General features: G+C 38.2%; 1 protein-coding gene across 1 annotated transcript in view; it reads left to right on the top strand.

The window, feature by feature from the left end:
- Positions 1-1,184: 1,184 nt before the first annotated feature.
- The window catches only part of IL17REL (interleukin 17 receptor E like), a 55,923-nt gene continuing 38,349 nt past the window's right edge, over positions 1,185-18,758 (top strand). Inside the window, exons 1-2 of the mRNA XM_032200113.1 lie at positions 1,185-1,226; positions 7,778-7,880. Coding sequence (XP_032056004.1) covers positions 1,225-1,226; positions 7,778-7,880 — 105 coding nt within the window. The 5' untranslated portion in view covers positions 1,185-1,224. The remainder of the gene's footprint in view (positions 1,227-7,777; positions 7,881-18,758) is intronic.

The following is an 18,758-nucleotide window of genomic DNA, read 5'->3' as shown; positions in this document are numbered from 1 at the left end:
TATGGGAACAATATAACTTACCTACTGCTGGCATGTACTGGAGTAAGTCATACTGCTTTATAACGTAATGTAGTTGCACAGGTTGCCCTTGGCCTAATTCTATTCCTGCCTTTTGTGTGGCTTCAGTCTTCTTAAAAGCTTATATGTAAAAATGCCTCCCAGCTAAGCAAAGTATTCTTTAGAAAGCTTGAGGAATGAAACTTGCTTCCACTGACAGCAGCACAAACCCTTGCCATTAGCTCCAGTTCAGTTAGATCAGGGATGAAGGCTGGGTATTTTAGAGCTGGATAAGCACAGAGACTTGGTGTTTATGCATTTAATCAACTGTATATGGCATCGGTTTATGACCTGGCACTTTCCACAAGATAATGAATTGATTACACATACCTGGGTAGTGTGAGGTGAAGGCTTGTGTTTTGGATATAACCAGGATATAACTGTGCTGTTCAAGGATTTTTCAAATTTTCTGGGAAAAGAGGATTGGTGGCAGGTTACTGATATAGTAGATGTCCAGGGAACTGCAGAAATAAAATAAAAATCTACTCAGGAGAGAGGAATATTGATCCAGTGAAGGTCAGGATGGATATCTGAAGAGGTGTTTATCAGAAGAAAATTATGAGAAAGAGAGTTTGAACTCCAGTCCTGCCATAATCAAGCGCATATTGAGCTCTTCAATGTTGGATTGCCAGGACAAATTTATATTAATGTTTTCCTAGTGCTAGGCAATCCTGTCTTTCAGTGGATGGTCAGGAAGGGTTTGGCAACTGTGAAGACTGGCTTACACCAGCAAAATTAGAAATGTGCACAGATAATTTATTCTTAATCTAATCGAGCTTCACTGAGTCAGGAAGAGCTGAGTGGATTTTTCACTATTTACAAAAGCTATTTTTATGCACTTGATATAGTCTGTAGTCAATATTGTCAATATATATGCCTCAAGACATCCAACGTGTGAAGAATGGTAAACATTTGTCATGTGTCAAGTGTCATTTTCAGGGTGAAAGATGGGAGTGTGTGGGTATTCTAATTTTTGTCTCAAGTTTGGTGTTGATTCTGTTTTGTATATGGCACTCTCCTTGTGACTTTCAAATTATATACCTGCTTAAACAAATTGTTGAAAGATGCTGTGAACATCACTTTTTAAATGTTTATTTTGAAGGTTCTGAATGCTTTAATGAGAAGAAGGTTGAAGAGCTTCTGGAATACTAGTAGACATTGCTTGTCATGTGAGTGATAACTTACCTTGGGCAGATGGTGTTAGCAATTCTCTGCAGCATTTGCTACATTTCTGTGTGCATGGGTTGCACAGAAATGCACTCAGAAGACCCCTGGGGCACAGAATTTTTCTTGTTTCTTTTGTGCCGAAGACATTTACAGAGTCGCTGGCTGTTCTGCCATACTCAGTGAAAAGAAATTAATTACTTGATCATTACTATTCTCTTGTTCAGTAAGTTTTCACTGCTGACACTAACTGCTTGGCTAGAAATAAGATTAGGACAATGAATAGGACTTTACATAGCAAATGTTTATAAAAGCAAAACAAAACAAAAAAGCATAAAGAGAGATTTTGACTGTTTTTAATCATGTTGAAATTGTTGGTATACAAACTTTATATTAAATTTGTGTTGCTGCCATTGTTCCCTTGGGATTTACAGGAGGGGTCTTCTTTCTGAGTATATTACCAAGTATACCATAACAATGTGTCTTTTATGGCAGTTTGCCAAGACCAGGAAGAAGTGAGCTGACTTGTTGCCATCTAAAATTTTATAGTGTAAGATTTCATGTGCTATTGAGGTTCTCGGAGTGCTATATGATACATGCATAGCAAATGCATTATTTGGAGGTTTTGTGCATGTAGCTGAGGCATGTAGGGAAAAAAAGTTAAGTGTAGAAACTACTGTTAACCAGGGATAGATCAAAGTAAGAGGCTTACGCCCCTGCTGGAAATGAGGAGCAAAACATTTATCCAGGCTAATGGTGAGTGTAGAGTTTGTTTCCCTTTATATTTGGATAAACCCTTTTAGGATAACGTGTTTCACCAGATAAAAAGTAATTTAAGCATCTGTAATTTGGCTTCTGTTGCAACAGTTCAAAAAGATCCATCTGAAAGTCGGCGTTTCTCAAGAGTCTAGGAAGAAATAGGTGCTGTTCTGCCCCAAAACCTTGCTCTAAAAGCATGTTTAATGCACTGTTTGGATCAGGTCCCATTTTAAAAGTGTCTGTATCTGCTTTAAATGAAGTGCCGATGGCCATGTATAAGTCTGAGGATTACAGCACTCATCTGAGAGGAGGAATACTTGGAGCCAGTGTTGTTCTCACCTTGGAGGGGTTTTTAAATTTCTGTCTCCTGTCTCCAGACTGTCAGTCCTTTTATGACTAGGCTGAATCGTATGCCACCATGGAAGTGTGTATGTATCTGGTCTCTGCTTTGACACTATTTGTGTGTGATTTTGTATTAATCTAGTCACTACTAAAGCAAAATGCCCTGCTTTGTTTTTACTTCCATTGTTTAAGTGCCTGAAGGGAAGATATATTTGCCTTTTAAGAGACAAACTGTGGGAACAAACTGTATCTTTACAGCCATCATCTCTTGAGGCGGCAAAGGGTTTAAACACACCATCCTAGCATTTGCCGATAGACTAGCTCTAGGCAGTTCTGTTCAGGATGCTTGCAGATTTGAACACTCTTCTCAACCTTTACACTCTCCATACAACAGAAAAGGAGCCCTGGTATCTAACTCAATTTATTATTCCTTTCTGAGGAAAATGTGCCTAAACTGCAGCTTAAGCAGCTACAACATTGAAAGTCTAAGAGCACTCACTACGGGTAGGCTGCTGTCATCCAAGCATATTATGCCTCTCTATAACAAGTACTTTCAAGCTGTAGAATTCAACTGACATGAGGTTTCATGATTCCTTTTTCCTCTTTGAAGGTACGCAGAATAAGCAGAAGATGCCATGTTTTGTATCTGGATGGGGAGAAGTGGGTACAAGGAGAAATACTACATTAGTCACAGGAGGGGCTTGCTTGTTTTTATAGGGAAGCCACAGCACTGGACACAATACCCTGGTTAGTAGTTTAGCCTGGAAGTAAATCACTTCTTAACTAGGCTAGTTAAGACTTAACTGGTGCTACCCTCCACTCAGTACCTGCCCTGGCTGGGCAGACTCACTCAGGGTAGGAGATAAACTGTAAAACTGCAGCTCCCAAGCAGCTCTGAATTACTGTGAATATTTTGTTGTGATGACAGTAACACCCAACCCAGCTCTATTCCAAAGCTTGCTTAACATGTCAAGAAGCTGTTAAGTTATAAACACTCAGCTGTCTTGTGGTTGGTGCAAGCGACCCTGAGGCGAGGTGTCTGTGGCCTGGTGCAGGCAGTGTGACTGCACACCAAGTTCAAAGGGAAGCCATGGGACTCTGCAGGCCACGGCCCTTGATCTCAGGACAGCTGGAATAATAAGAAGATATGTGTGCCTGTGCTGGTGAGACATGAAAGTATGTAGTGCTGTACCACAGGATACTCTTGCAAAATGTAGCGTGAATGTGGCTATTGTGCCCCGAAGAAGGCTGGGACTTCTCCAGTGTGGATATGACAGGGACATGCCTCCCAGCCCAGGCGCCTAGGCACTGACATATTCAGCTCAACAATGTCAGTACATACGTAGCCAAAGTAGAAGTCTATGTAGATTTCTGTGCCTAAACTCCTACAAAAAAAAAAGTCACAATATCCATGCCTGGATGCTTGGATATTTCTGGTGATGTGTCTATCCTAATATTTATTTCCAGATAATGCTGCTTGAACACACTTGAGCAATGGTAGTCTCCTGAGACAGACCCAGTGTGTAGCATGCAAAATTTGTAAAGCCAGAGAGGAATTAGGAAGAGGGAACCTGAGCTGATGGTTCACAGATGAAGCCTGACACGAGAGAGTGCAGAATGGAAAATACTGGACTTTGCTCTACACTCCAGCATCTACCTCTGCATTTTATTAAAAACCAAAGCAAACCAAACCAACCAAGACTGAACAGCCAGAATGCCATTCTGAAATGTGCAAGGTCTGCACACAAACTCTATATGGACTGAGAAGTGTTTAGATTTTGTCTTTTCTATATCCTTGACTAGTGCTCTATTGCCAAAGTGCAAACAAACACACTTCCTATTAAAGTTTCTCTCTCTCTCTCTTTTTTCCCTCTCTTTCTTTCTTTCTTTCTTTCTTTCTTTCTTTCTTTCTTTCTTTCTTTCTTTCTTTCTTTCTTTCTTTCTTTCTTTCTTTCTTTCGCTCTCTCTCTCTCTCTCTCTCTTTCTCTCTTTCTCTCTTTCTCTCTTTCTCTCTTTCTCTCTTTCATTTTTAAGGCTGAGGGAAAGCTGGTAGAAGCAGGACAGAATATTATTTGCTATTATGTGTTCTTCAGTGATGAAGTAATAAAAGTCATAAACACAAGACAAATGTTGACTAAAATGTAGGTAAGGTATAGTGAAGAACAAAGAATAACAGAAAATTGTTATCAAGAAACTTTCTGAGAATCATTATGGACAGTCAAAGTCTCATTGGAGCAGGGAGAAAATAGGTAGTGCCCATATAGATTTCACATGCATAGGTGCTTCTACATAAGTGACAGTTTTAAAAAAAAGCACACATGGTATGGGTCTATTATACTGCCCAACATTTAGTGAGAATATTAGCCTAATGGATTTCAGCAACCTGACATAATAAAACCAGTGAATGAACACTGTAATTCCAGGCTACAAATTATGTAAGAATGGAAAAGTAAATTGTGCCAGTTGCAGCATGGTTTTAAAAAACTATCAAATAAAGTAAATAACAACAAGGTTGTTGCCTGCTGAACCTAGTAGTGGCTATTACAGAAACTTTTGGGATTGAAAGAGAATACTGTCAGAGAAGTGCTACCGACTGCTTTACTCATATGGTGACAGAGGTGTGTTAAGAAACATCAGAGAGAGTAAGAGAGGAGAAAACTTTAATAATAGAGACATCAGTCTTTTCTATGGAAACTGAAGGAGTGTTACCTCAAGGCTTGATACAGGAACTTAATTTGTAAACACTATAAATGACTGTTGTTTGGAGCAAGTAATCACAGACCCCATAGGAAGAGAAAGAACTCCTGGTCACTTTCCAAGCAACCACTCAAAAAAACACTCTTCAATAGTGGCACAAGTTCAACATCCAAAAAAATGTGCTATGCTAATCTATAAGGAAAAAAGAAACTATATAAAATGAACAAGTCTCAAAAAGGAAATTAAAAGGAGCAATTGAAAGGGTATAAGCTTTCTAGGCACAAGAAACTTGTTTAAAAGTAATACAGTGAAAACTCAGAGATAAAAAGGTATTCCCTCAAACTCCACCCATAAGAGGACATCTTTTAGCAGCTCTCAGGGTTATATGTCTATCCCATCTATCTATCTATCTATCTATCTATCTATCTATCTATCTATCTATCTATCTATCTATCCATCCATCCATCCATCCATCCATCCATCCATCCATCTATATTTATGCATATACAGGTCTCAATAGTTCTGAGAAAGGTAAACACCATCATTTTTTAACCAGAGGTGAGAGGGAAGACCCCTAAAAAGACTATAGAGCTTACTTAGTAATGGAGATATGAAATGACACCTTATGCTCAAGACATTTAATAACAATAAAAAATGAAGCTGGTTGATTACAGGGAAACTTACTGAAGTTGGAGGAAATGTCTCACAATCAAACAGTATTCTACAAGGTCCCATAAATTGCAGTGGAAATTGAAGTTGCAAAACTATTAACGGTGGTGTGTGCTGAACTGACTTGTCTGCAGTAGACATGCTGGTAAATGTCTAAGGGAGAGGCAAAATGGATTTTTGGTGGAGGGAAATTGTGCTGCTGATGATTCAGTCAACATCAGTCTGCTATTGTATAAATGATCTTCAGTCTGGTCACTCCTTGAATATTGTGTGCAGGACCTTACAAAAATCTTACAAAAGCATATAGTGAAAATGCAGAGGCATATTCTTCATCTTGAAAAAAAAGAGGGCAGGAGGGAATATTAGAAATCAACAAAAACATGATAGTCTCGGCAAAGATGAGATGACAATGAATATTCTCCGTTACTTCCAATGCAAGAATAAGGGGGGAGCTCATCTGAAGTATTTGGAAGCAGCTGTAACTCAAAACAAAGCAAACAAACATAGTTTAATTGTGTAACTCATTGCCACAGGATGTTTTGAAAACCAAAAGGATAAATAGATGCAAAGTGTTATTGTACAAATTCATGTAAGAAAGACCCAGAAATAACTTAAAAATAGTGACAGGCACATGGCTTTCAGTTTAAGAAATCCATAAGCTGTGGGTCACTGGAATTTGGTAACATTTATGTTACCAAATGTATATGTATTATTAAAGTAATCCATGGAAGCAATGTATTTAACTTCTTTCTTACTTTGTCTAAGCATATGCTATGATCCTCCTTGTCACAGGAGAGTAGACTGGGTGGATCTTTGATTTGATGTATGACAAAATTTATTATTTTTTTAACCAAAATAAATTAATGACAATTTGTTCAGTACTGTGACAGCATTCATCTTCCAAAAATAAAGTGTCATTGGAAAATTGACATTCTGGACTCACATGACACTATCTAAAATACAAGTATAGTAGATACATTGGCAGAATAGACATTGTCTTCTACCTGTTTCTTAAAAGAAATATTGGTAAAGCTACACCCTTGCAGATGGTGTTAATTGTACATTCCATACTGTAAATGAAACAAAAGGTTCAACTTCAGCGCTGAGGACTTTGGTTGTGGCACTGATATGCTGGAAGATCTCTCTCTCATTTTTGAGCAAGCCTTCTATAGAGGAATTCTTCTCTGCTCCACATAACACACCATGTAGCCTCTATATGAACTAGAGAGTGTGGTTTTCAGAGTACTTCTTCCTTGTGATTGGTACTGTTTAAGGTAGCTCCAAGGAATGCATTCCTGATCTAAGTAGTATTGAGGTGCTGTAGCCCTCATACCTTGATTCCAGAGCTGGAGGCACTCTGCTTTTTTGGCAAAGCACTATACTTCCCAAGCATGATGAAAATCCAAGAACTGGAGATAGAATAGAGAATGGAGATAAACAAGAGGCTTCTGTTGATAAAATCAAATAATAAAAAATAAATTCACAACAGATTTCTGGGATAAAGGAGCTGGTTTTCTTGCTGAAGAGAAAGAAGAAACCAATCTTCCATGAATACTGACCTAAACACAGATATGTTTTTATTTTTATTTATTTTTATTTCTATCTTTATTTTTATGTATTTATTTTTTAAAATTCATTTGGTGCATTAGAAAACCAGGAAGATAAACAAGCATAATAATGCATTTGGATTCCAGTGAACCTGTCTGCTACATCACTACTGGAAACAAAATTCTCATTTATATATGGAATTTCCAAAAAAAAAAAAAAAGAAAAAGAAATTTACTAAAACTCATCCAAACCAGTCATGATGAAAAACAGAAGGAAAAGGCTTTTATTGTGATTGTCAGAAATTCATATTTCCCACTTTTCATTAAGGAACACAAGAAATGAGTTGAACATGATTTTTATTTCCCACAACTAGCAATTTTCTGTCTTTGAAAAAAGTTTTAATGGGGAGGAGCTCAGAGGTATTGTGGGAGGGACTAAAATTCATATTAAAGTTTTGGCATGAGAGAGAGAATTGTCAGAGTAGAAGACTTCTTCTGAGGTTTTGATTTTATTTCTTTTTTTTTTTTTTTTTTCAATTTAGGATGATAAATATTCATGTTCAGATTCTTCTAATAATTCTTTTGTGGAATTCTGATTGTCAAATTATTCCCAGGATTGAAGAATGTGGACTTTCATGTTCTCAGGTAATCTCTTACTTGTTCCTATTTGCTATTGTTTAATATAATAGATGTATGCTGCTAAAATAATTGTAAGCAGAGAAGGAAAGCAAAAACAGAAAAAGCCTTTCAACTATCCTGACCATTTGATTTATATTCCTGTCATTCTCAATTAACTATATAAAGTGGCAAAGATGACTGTTAGTAAGGGAATAAGAAAATGCATTTCACACAATTTCCAGCTGCTGTTGTTGTTAGTACCTTTTAAAATCTGTCTTTTGTATTTGAAAAACGGTAATAAAAATGATTTAGTTTATATGAAGTACTTTGAAGATTAAGTTTTTACAATAAGATGTGGTGCCAAATAGATGACAGGGAGGAACGGGAGGTTTCAGAAGTTGCTCATTATGTTAGGAATATAGGAAACACTGACTTTTCTGTGAATAAATGAATTAAGCTTGAGAAAGAGTAAAACCTGTTTTTCATTTTGTGGAATGAATGTAACTGGACTATTAAATTTAATGACTTATGTATGTGCATAAAAGTGGAGTGTGAGCCATACCATCTCTTTAATGGCTTTGAATTTTGAATGTTTCCAAATATCCCCACAAAGGGGCAGTATAGAGATATTTTGCTTCTGTTGGCATTCCGGACGTTCAAGATGAGAATATATTGAAAGATAAATAAAAAATAAAATAAAAAGAGTAGGGTGTCTGATATTTTCAGTCTGAGTAGGGGATGATAAGTATATAGTTACTTTGGGGAAGTGGAATTCATAGCATGAGAGAGTTTGGCTGTATGTACAAAGTCCTGCTTGAAAATGACACAGTCCCTAGGACAGGCAACCGAGACTTTGTCTACATGTGGTGGTACTACCCAGATACTAAGTTAGTATGTTACAGCATTTTATTCTATATTTGGTGTGTATCCTAAAATGTAATAAAGATGGAACAAAGATGCTTATAAAATACTAGAGTTGAGGGGAAAAAATATTTAAAAAGTTTTTTATATTTCTGAATTCAAATTCTTCACAGTCTCTCCCCACTTAGATAATGATTTTAAAATAATAACATATAGTAATGAGAGATTAATCTCTTGATGTACCCAAGCACTCTTCAGCAACAGTTATGTACTTAAGTTTATGAGTGCAATAACATAAGCATTTTAAGTAATTTATTCACCTTGCAATGCTGCAATGGGTCTCCTTGATCTGCTGCATTGGGTGTTTAAAATAGATCTCTTTTACCTTTCTAATTTATTTCTCTGGAGAGTGGTTAAGTCTCAGACTCAGAATGTAAAATGCAAGAACAGCTTCTAAGGTGGGTCCAGTCTAGGGGACAGGTTTTACCTCTGTGGACCTTGAAAGGCACAATTCTCTGTTGTGTCTTAGGTATGTATGTTAGGTAGACAGATTCACGAGTTGCCTAAGATGTTGGCAGAGTTGTGAGGTTAGGGAGACTGGATCCCTTTCTTTGCTTTCAAGATACTATCTTACAACTTTTCCAGCACTGAAGGCTGGATAAGTAAGAAATATTTTTTTTGTTGTTGTTTTAAATTTTCAGGGGAAATGCATTATTTCCAGTATAATAGAATGAAGTATCAATATAATTTCTGATTGTAAAAGACAGAATACAGTTTATGTTCTGTATGTAATATTTCTGCTAGATGTATTCAGTGGAATCTTGAATGCATTAATGACTTTTTAAGACAAAAATGTTTTCTCACTGGAAACAATAATGATCTAAACAGGGCAAATTACTGCCAGCTTAGGATTTTCAATCCAGTGTAAAGCATTTTAGCCACATGAATGTTAGAGTCTCATGACTAGGTTCTTAAAGAAAACTCCTTCCTTTTCCATTGGAAGTAACCTCAGTTTTCCTACATAACCCATCACAATCCCATGGCCTTAATCCCATTCCTACCTGAGCTACATTAAAAGGGAGCAGTTTACCTTCATAATTCACAACTAAATGTTCTTTATAGGGGCACTGACCAGAGGTTACAATTTAGCTCTCAGTGTACGCACAATATATCACAGAATCACAGAATCATAGAATTTCTAGGTTGGAAGAGACCTCAAGATCATCGAGTCCAACCTCTGACCTAACGCTAGCAGTCCCCACTAAACCATATCCCTAAGCTCTACATCCAAACGTCTTTTGAAGACTTCCAGGGATGGTGACTCCACCACTTCCCTGGGCAGCCTGTTCCAATGCCTCACAACCCTTTCAGTAAAGAAGTTCTTCCTAACATCTAACCTAAAACTCCCCTGGCTCAACTTAAGCCCATTCCCCCTCATCCTGTCACCAGGCATGTGGGAGAACAAACCAACCCCCACCTCGCTACAGCCTCCCTTGAGGTGCCTATAGAGAGCGATAAGGTCGCCCCTGAGCCTCCTTTTCTCCAGGCTGAACAAGCCCAGCTCCCTCAGCCGCTCCTCGTAGGACTTGTTCTCCAGGCCCCTCACCAGCTTCGTCGCCCTTCTCTGCACCCGCTCAAGCACCTCCATGTCCTTCTTGTAGTGAGGGGCCCAAAACTGAACACAGTACTCGAGGTGTGGCCTCACCAGAGCTGAGTACAGGGGGACGATCACCTCCCTAGCCCTGCTGGTCACACTGTTCCTGATACAAGCCAGGATGCCGTTGGCCTTCTTGGCCACCTGAGCACACTGCTGGCTCATATTCAGCCGACTATCCACCATCACTCCCAGGTCCTTCTCTGCCTGGCAGCTCTCCAACCATTCCTCTCCTAGCCTGTAGCTCTGCTTGGGGTTATTGCGCCCCAGGTGCAGGACCCGGCACTTGGCCTTGTTGAACTTCATATGTCTACTGCCTTCTGTTCTAGCATATCAGGTCACAACTTGGAGAATTTAGAGTCAAAGGGATTGCCTTTTCTAGCAATTTACTTAATGAGATAGTGAGATATTGTGATTTTAAAGCCATCAGAAGCTTTCTGTAGCTACTATTATTATAAGTGTATGTTACAGGGTTTTTTCCTTCCTTTATGAAGTTTTCCTGTAAGTCTATATAGTGAGTTTCTGTTGTGCAGAGTCAATCCTGAGGTTGTATGGTTCTTCATAAAAAGAATAGGGAAACTTTTGGATTTTTTTGTATTTTTCAAACTCTAGGTGTTGCCAAGGGGGATCTTGAGCACGCTTAGTAGCTGAAAATGTTGAGTTTGATCATCAGACTAGATTTTAAGGTGACTGTGTCCCTTGAGTATTTGTAAGCAACTTCTTGTACTTAGCAGAGTAAAGCATTAGTTGTACGTAATAGGGAAATTGTGACATAACTGTTTTGAGGTATGTGACCTAATAAAACCTTCACACTCAACTGTTTAGATTTTGGATCCTATTACAACTCAATGAATCATTCTTAGTTTACCAGGAGTATTCAGCAAGACATCTTTGCATTGGCTTATAAAATATCCAGGTTTCATTACTCTACCACAAATTACTTTGCTCCTATCCAGTACAAGAAAGGAGAAAACAAAAGATCATTGGATGTTTATGCAAACATCACATAGCAATTTAAACAGCATGAAAATATACAATTGTGGATTGAATGTCAGCAAAGGAAACACCAAGATTTCATCATGTACTATGTCTTTTTTTTTTTTTCTTTTTTTTTTTTTTTTTTTTTACCTTCCGTATTTTAATGGCTTAGCTTTAGAACATGTATGGTATTCTGGTATTCAAAGGTTAACTACAATGGGTTTGGTCTCCAGGCCTCATCCAATAGCAAATAGAGTTATCAACCATGCTTCCCTGTAAAAGCATAGGGGAATCCCATACTGCAATTGAAATTGGGTTTGTACCCTACTCATTTTACAATACACATTGTTTGCAGGCTGTACAGAAAGAAACAGACCTACGCCAAATTTGACTCAACAGCTGGTAAAGATCAAGTGCACTACATTAAAAAAAAGAAAAAAGAAAAAAAAAAAAGAAAAAGAACAAAAAAAACCCAAACCTTTCCAGAAAACTATGAAATAGTATTTGTATTGTCTGCCATTAAATGCAGTAACATTTCCAAAGTCTATGAATAAAGAAGAAAACCCTGAACTAAATGTGGTATTCCCCTGCAATTATAAAGATTATTGGCAACAAATTCTTGATATAGCTGCTGCCTGCTTGTGCTATTCGTAGGTGAAGTGTGTAGTGTTTCTTGACTGGATATTTATGCCAAGGATCAGACCATTCTGACTGAATACTACTCATTGCAAAACCAGTGTTACAATACAGCTCTCAGGCTGCTAACTCAGCTAACATAAATTGGCATTCATTTTCTTTATCATGGTAAGCAAGACTTTAAACAATGCACATGAGAATCTAGGTGACATAATTCAGTTTTTCTCTAAAAACTGTTTTTAGACATGGTAAAAAAACCTGTTTTTAGACGTGGTAAATGGAGATCAAGATCAGAGACCTGTTTTTCTCAAAGCGACCAAGTGAGGGAGATACCACTGTGAAGTCCCAGGAAGGGAAGATGGTTTACCACAGGTTTTTTTGTGAATGCCAAGATATACTTAATCACTGGAGGAAATGCATGAAAATGTAAATCATATCCTCTGCTAAAGTTTGCAGTGATGCAGTGCAATCTATGGGAGCCTAAATACAAAGCCTGGGTTTTGCATCCCTGCCTGTCATTGACTTACTTGTGTGGGCCTATTCAAGTAATTTAATCTCTCCAGTTTTCACAAGTACAAAATAGTGCTGACCTTCCTGTGTGATATGTCTTAATTACAGGTTTTAATTAAGTACTTTGAATACTATAATTAAGTATTAAGTTTTCATTAGTCAAAGCAGTCATACTTAAGGGGCTCAATCATCTTGAGTCACTATATTAACCCATTTGCTTAGATATCCTGGCTTGTCTTTTCTGCTGGTAGTCAGGAGAGTTGCAGTTTAGCAAGTTTAGGTGATTTATCTCTAGGTCTTTGTTTTACATGGTCAAAAATAGCTTGGCAATAACATGAGACACATAGCTTTAATGTTTCCTGCTGTGTCCTATGCCATTCATTGGTTGCCGTCCCATTTCGTCACCCCCAACTAAGAAAACAGCCAGTAACAGATACAAATAAAAACTTAAACTCTCCAATGTTCCTCATAGTTACAGCAACTACCACCACTTCTTTCAGGAGAGATGGAGATGGAGAAAGCTCTGCAATTCAGGACTTGCAAAAATTGCAATAGTAGTTCTTGTTTTTTCTTTCCCACTTCCTCCTTCCTCAAGAACTCTGGAAAAAGGTTGCAAGGTCTGGAAAGAAATGAGCCACTGGACTACCAAAAGCCAAGGCACTACAGATAGTCATGAAAGCTGGGGACTAAAAGTCAACCGATGTTGGCACTGGACTTGACAAGGTGTCCTGAAGTTCAAACACAAGGCAGTGTTAGAAGCTTTATCACCATCAGACATCAACACAAGTGTGTGCAATCAGTACCTGTACCAGGAGATAGAAATAAAAAAAAAATATATATAATATATAAGTTCAGCAGAAGATGGGAGCAGATGGTCTTTATTATTGGCAGGGAATTCTAGCTCATTAATATATTTGAGTCCTGAGCTTAGGGAGGGAATATATGTTTCAGTTTCATTTGGACTCAAATTTCAATGGGGAATATCAAAATTCAGGAGCAAGTGCTTTCCACATCTGTGTAATATTGCTCATTGAATGACTACTTTGCAGTTGGAAAGCTACTTGTAATTGGTCTAAACTGTACCTTCTAATCACAAAATCGCAGAATGGCTGAGATAAGGAGGGACTTCTGGAGGTCATCTTGTCTAAAACCCCCTGCTCAAGCAGAGTCATCTAGAGGAGGTTGCCCAGGACCACATCCATGTGTCTTTTGAATATCTCCAGGGAAGGAGACAACATAAGCAGGAAAAATTGTGCAGAGAGAGGTAATAATTTGTACTAGACCAGGTGATGTTACCTTGATGGAATTCTTGCAGAAAGGTCTAGAATTGGCTTAATTTGTACACCTGCTGGAGCTACCTACTACTTTGTCTCATGGATTTATACAGTCTCATTCTCCTACTTTTGCCAGAATGCCTCTGCTTGTGGAAGAATCAGGAGTGATCAAAAATGAGAAAGACCAAGAGGATATTTTAAATAATTTATTTCTAAGGATAGTTTTGGATAGTCTCCTGCCTGTTTGGTGTTTGCCTCAGCATTGAGGATCTGGGCCTCAGTCCCAGATAGGTGGGTAACTTGGAATTAAGGAGGTCCAATGTTTCTATCCCCGACTAAAAATCATTTGAGTTTTGGGAACCAGGAATTATGAGGTGCAATGGCTACCAAGCTGTAAAAAACAGGAACACATTTAAAGTTATATGTACTATGTTACCATCATCCCCATGAGCTGCATACGTTTTATACATCAGCTTTGGCACTGATCAGTCATAGAAGCATAGAACAGCCCAGGCTGGCAGGAACCTTGAAAGATCATCAGGTCAATCCTTTGGGAAAGGGAGCCTAAATGAGATCATCTAGTACTCTGTCCAATTGCACATTGAAAACCTTCACTGATGGGGACTCATCATGTCCCTGGGGAGGTTATTGTAGTGACTGATTGTTCTCATTGTAAAGTCTTTCTTATATCAAGGTAAAACATTTCCTGGTAAAGCTGTACCTGTTGCCCCTTGTTTTCTACATGTGGCTCCTTGTGAAGAGCGAGCCACTGTCCTCTTTGTAACCAACCTTTAAGTACTGGAATACTGTGTTGAGGTCCCCCATGAGCCCTATTTTCTCCTGGGCTGACCTAAATCTTTCCTCATGGGATGGGGTCTCCAGCCTTTTGATCATCTTCATAGATGTAGTTTTTGTACTTTTGTACTTTCAGGAAAATATTTTTCTTTGTAAAACTTACCCCCTATTTCCAACACCCCCCCAGCCCCCCCCGCTTTTATTAACATTTACTTGTTGCTTTTTGAAAACCATAGTTATCTGCCTTCATAAATAAAACACAAACTGGAAAATGTTCCCAAGCAGTAGTTTGTTACAAAGGAAGTTCCAGAGTAGCTCTGGCTAAGAATTGGTATGCTTTGCTAGGAATGATTCCCAAACCAGTAAATTAATTTATACTCAGATGTGATATGGACACATCACAACTCTGACCCTGCCTTCACAGATATATGAATTTACTGGGCCAGAATTTTGAGAAGTCATGAATGAGCTGGAAAGTCACAGTAACTAATGATGCTGAGCACTAGAATAGATTGCCTGCAGAGTTTATAGAGATCTCTACACATGCTTGAAGAGTATCTCTCAGATATGTCTCAGATAAAAATAATTCCTCCTAAGGCAAAAACTTAGAGTAGATGGCATCTTGAGTTCTTTTCTAACCTTAATATGTCTTCTTTTATGTGTAATTTCCTCTTTTTTGATCTAAAGATAGTCTTTCAAGTCATATTTAACTTACTGCTGCTTTGGAACAGTCAACGGAGCCAAAGACTTGCCTTACTGTATTGGATATGCTGTCCTTTCTGTATGCAAAGTATGGGAAAGTTCCAACCTACTGGAAAACTGTATGAAACTTGCACTTTCATTAAAGAATCATCTGTGTAAAAATGAGCAGAGTTTAAGTTTTACAAAGCAAATGATCTGTGGCTCTTTCTCCTGCAGAAAAGTGTTTCAGCCTTGTTGTTTTGAATATGTGTGGTAAATTTCAATCACTTCTGGAAAACTGATGGTCTTGGAGTTGCCTCTACTTGTCTGCATATTTTCAGAAAGTATGAATCATATAAACACCATTGTATGGTGCTAGATGTACATTCATTGTCTTTTCTTGGAAAAACATTGAGGAAATAGAATTTATTGCAGTTAATACATTTCACTGTGCTCAGTTTTGTTTTCCCCTTTCATTCCTAAATATGCAAACTTCCTTGATCTTTTTCCCACTTCCTCATCTCCCTGACCTGCTGTTCTTCCTTCCATGACTGCAACGACAGGTCTCTCCACTGCTTTTTAAATGTCGATATTGTTGTACTGTAATTTTCCCTGTTCATAGTTTTTTCTTGCATTTTAGCAATTCTCATTAGAGTATCAAGCTTCATGCTAAGTTTTGGTCAGTAGCATGAGCTCTTTTAATTTTCCCCCTTGTTTTTCATATATTATTTTTCTGTAGGATATAGTATAATAATTTTACAGAGTGTGATCACATTAGTGTTAGCATTCAGTCTGCCTCTGTAGTTTATTTCTCTCATCCACTTTGGGAAAAAAAAAAAGTATGTTTTTTAGGAGAATGTGTGGCATAGGTGGTTTTTAGTAAGTAAGGGCTATCATTAAAAATGAGACATAGAGTGAAGCAACATATGAAGGTACTGAACACTGATGGGATTATTAAACTGAGGCCGCGCCCAGGAATTATTGCTGCCTCTAGGGACAACTGTGTGATCAGGAGAGTCAGGTGAAACAATGTGGCTGTTGTAAAGTTGGTGGAATCCTGCCTCTTTGGAACCACTTCTTTTGGACCTTTGCCACCTTTAATTGGACCAGTGCTAACTTTAGCAACTACGGTTTGTGAAGATTCAGAAGATAAACCTAAACTAGATGATTATCCCTTAGGTTTTTTTTAGCCCTCCTTCCCTCAAAATTAAGAATTAATAGTTAAAAGAGAAATAGACTATGTAATGACTTTTAAAGTGATTACTTATTATTTTATATTTTATAAGATTTATTCTTCCTTAGAATCTCTAAATTTATTTATAACTAGCTCCTATATTAGTTATCTTGAATTACAGATATTGCAACTAAAATTCATAGATTCATAGTATAGATATTTTCATTAGAGCTTTTCTACACAGCAAATTTATTTGTTTATTTATTTATTTTCATTTTCCGGTACTGACACAGTTTCAGGGGAATATATTTTTGGCTTTTGTTGCTCCTGACAAGAGAGGCATATATGCAGGGGTTCTGGTATAGGTTTCTGATGTAGGATTAAGAATTTCAGATGCCATAAAAATCCAAATATTCGTATTTAGGGAATAAATCCTTTATCTCCAAGATTTTCAAGTGTAAAACTGAAAAAAAATAAAAAATGTTTTTCATCTACATGCACTAAGACAATTTTTCTCTCTCTGCTGTTCCTAGAGAAAGAAAAGCAAGCACAACTATAACTACTCATATATTTTAGATGCTGTCAAAAGGGAGCTGGACAAGCTTGACAAGTGGGCCCACGTGAACCTAATCAGGTTCAACAAGGCCAAGTGCAAGGTGCTGCACCTGGGTCAGGGCAATCCCAGACATGAGTTCTCTAAGTGGAGAACTCATTGAGAGCAGCCCTGCAGAGAAGGACTTGGGGGTTCTGGTGGACAAAAAGCTCAATATGAGCCAGCAGTGTGTGCTTGCCACCCAGAAGGCCAACTGTGTCCTGGGCTGCATCAACAGAAGAGTGACCAGCAGGTCAAGGGAGCTCTGCTCTGCCTTTGTGAGGTTCCAGTTTTAGTACTGCATCTGGGTCTGAGGCCCTCAGCACAAGAAGTATGTGGAGCTGTTCAAACAGGTCCAGAGGAGGGTCATGAAGATGATCAGAGGGCTGGAGGAGCTGTCCTATGAAGAAAGTCTGAGAGAACTGGGGATGTTCAGCCTACGGAAGAGAAGGCTTTGGGGACACCTCACTGTGGCCTATCATGACTTGAAGATTGCTTATAAAAAAGATGGACAATGACTTTTTACACAGCCAGATAATGACAGGTAAAAGGGGAATGGGTTTAAACTAAAAGAGAGATTTAGATTAGAATTTAGGAGGAAATTCTTCACTCAGAGGGTGGTGAAACACTGGCACAGGTTGCCCAGAGAAGCTGTAGATGCCCCATCCCTGGAGGTGTTCAAGGCCAGGTTGGATAGGGCTTTGGGCAACCTGACCTAGTGGGTGGCATCCTTGCCCATGGCAGGTAGGTTGGAATTAGATGATCTTTAAGGTCGCTTCCAACCCAAGCCGTTCTATGATCCTATCATGATGATTTTATCATCTTTATCATGAAGTCTTAATGGAAGCAGTTCCTTAACTGATGATATGGCACCAAGGAGGAATGCAGTGGCCTGTCAGGACTGCCGTCTGAGACTACTCTACCACTGCTTCCAGTATGGCCCGAGGGATCATTTGCATGGGCTTACATCCTTACACAACTGCATAACAAGCTAAGGCTAGAATAAAAACAAAATCAACATTTAAAAATACTTTTTAACACTAAGAGCTGTAATCAATAGTATTTCTAAGCTTATTTCAATTTAAAATTTTTCTGTGTCTAAGGACAAGAGGGAGAAACACCATTTTTATGAGAGCTGCAACCAACAAAAGCATGTGCTCCTTTGTTTCTCTCCATGACATTGAAGTGTGTCTCAGGCCTGACATATGGCCTCCAAAGTCTCGAAACTTTTACAAGAAATTTTGTCAAGTCTGCTTTCTTGTTCTAAATTTTGATATGACTTTGTGAACCACACTGGCAGGGTTGGGAAGGGATTAGGAAGCTCATTCTTGTTTTTAAGAACTACTCCCCACCCTACCCAGTTAAAATAAAATAAAAAATAAAAATCAGTATAATATCTGTGCGACATTCTCACATTCTGTGACCCTGTTCTTTTCCTATGGCTCTAGGTTATTAAATGCAGATAAAATGGAGATCATGAGATAGCATTAAACATTTGTCAGGGCAATATGAGAAACCTGCATGCTCAGCGGGGTTCTGCCTCAAGTGAGCCAAGGGAAAAAGTTAAGCGCAAGGTTAGTTTTAACTCAGCTCTCTGGAGCACAGATACCCAAGTTAGAGTAGCATCTGAGAGACACTCTTCCAAAGTTTTTTTCCTTCTTTTTTTCTTGATGAATGTTTAAAATAAAATGTAAGTAGCCTTTGAAGTAGGAAAAAGATCTCCCATTTCAATGTTGAAAGCACTTGACTT

The sequence above is a fragment of the Aythya fuligula genome, chromosome 1 (genome assembly GCF_009819795.1).
Source record: "Aythya fuligula isolate bAytFul2 chromosome 1, bAytFul2.pri, whole genome shotgun sequence".
Taxonomy (NCBI): Eukaryota; Metazoa; Chordata; class Aves; order Anseriformes; family Anatidae; genus Aythya; species Aythya fuligula.
The sequence above is the reverse complement of the archived record's forward strand: the minus strand, read 5'-3'. Positions and strand labels throughout refer to the sequence as shown.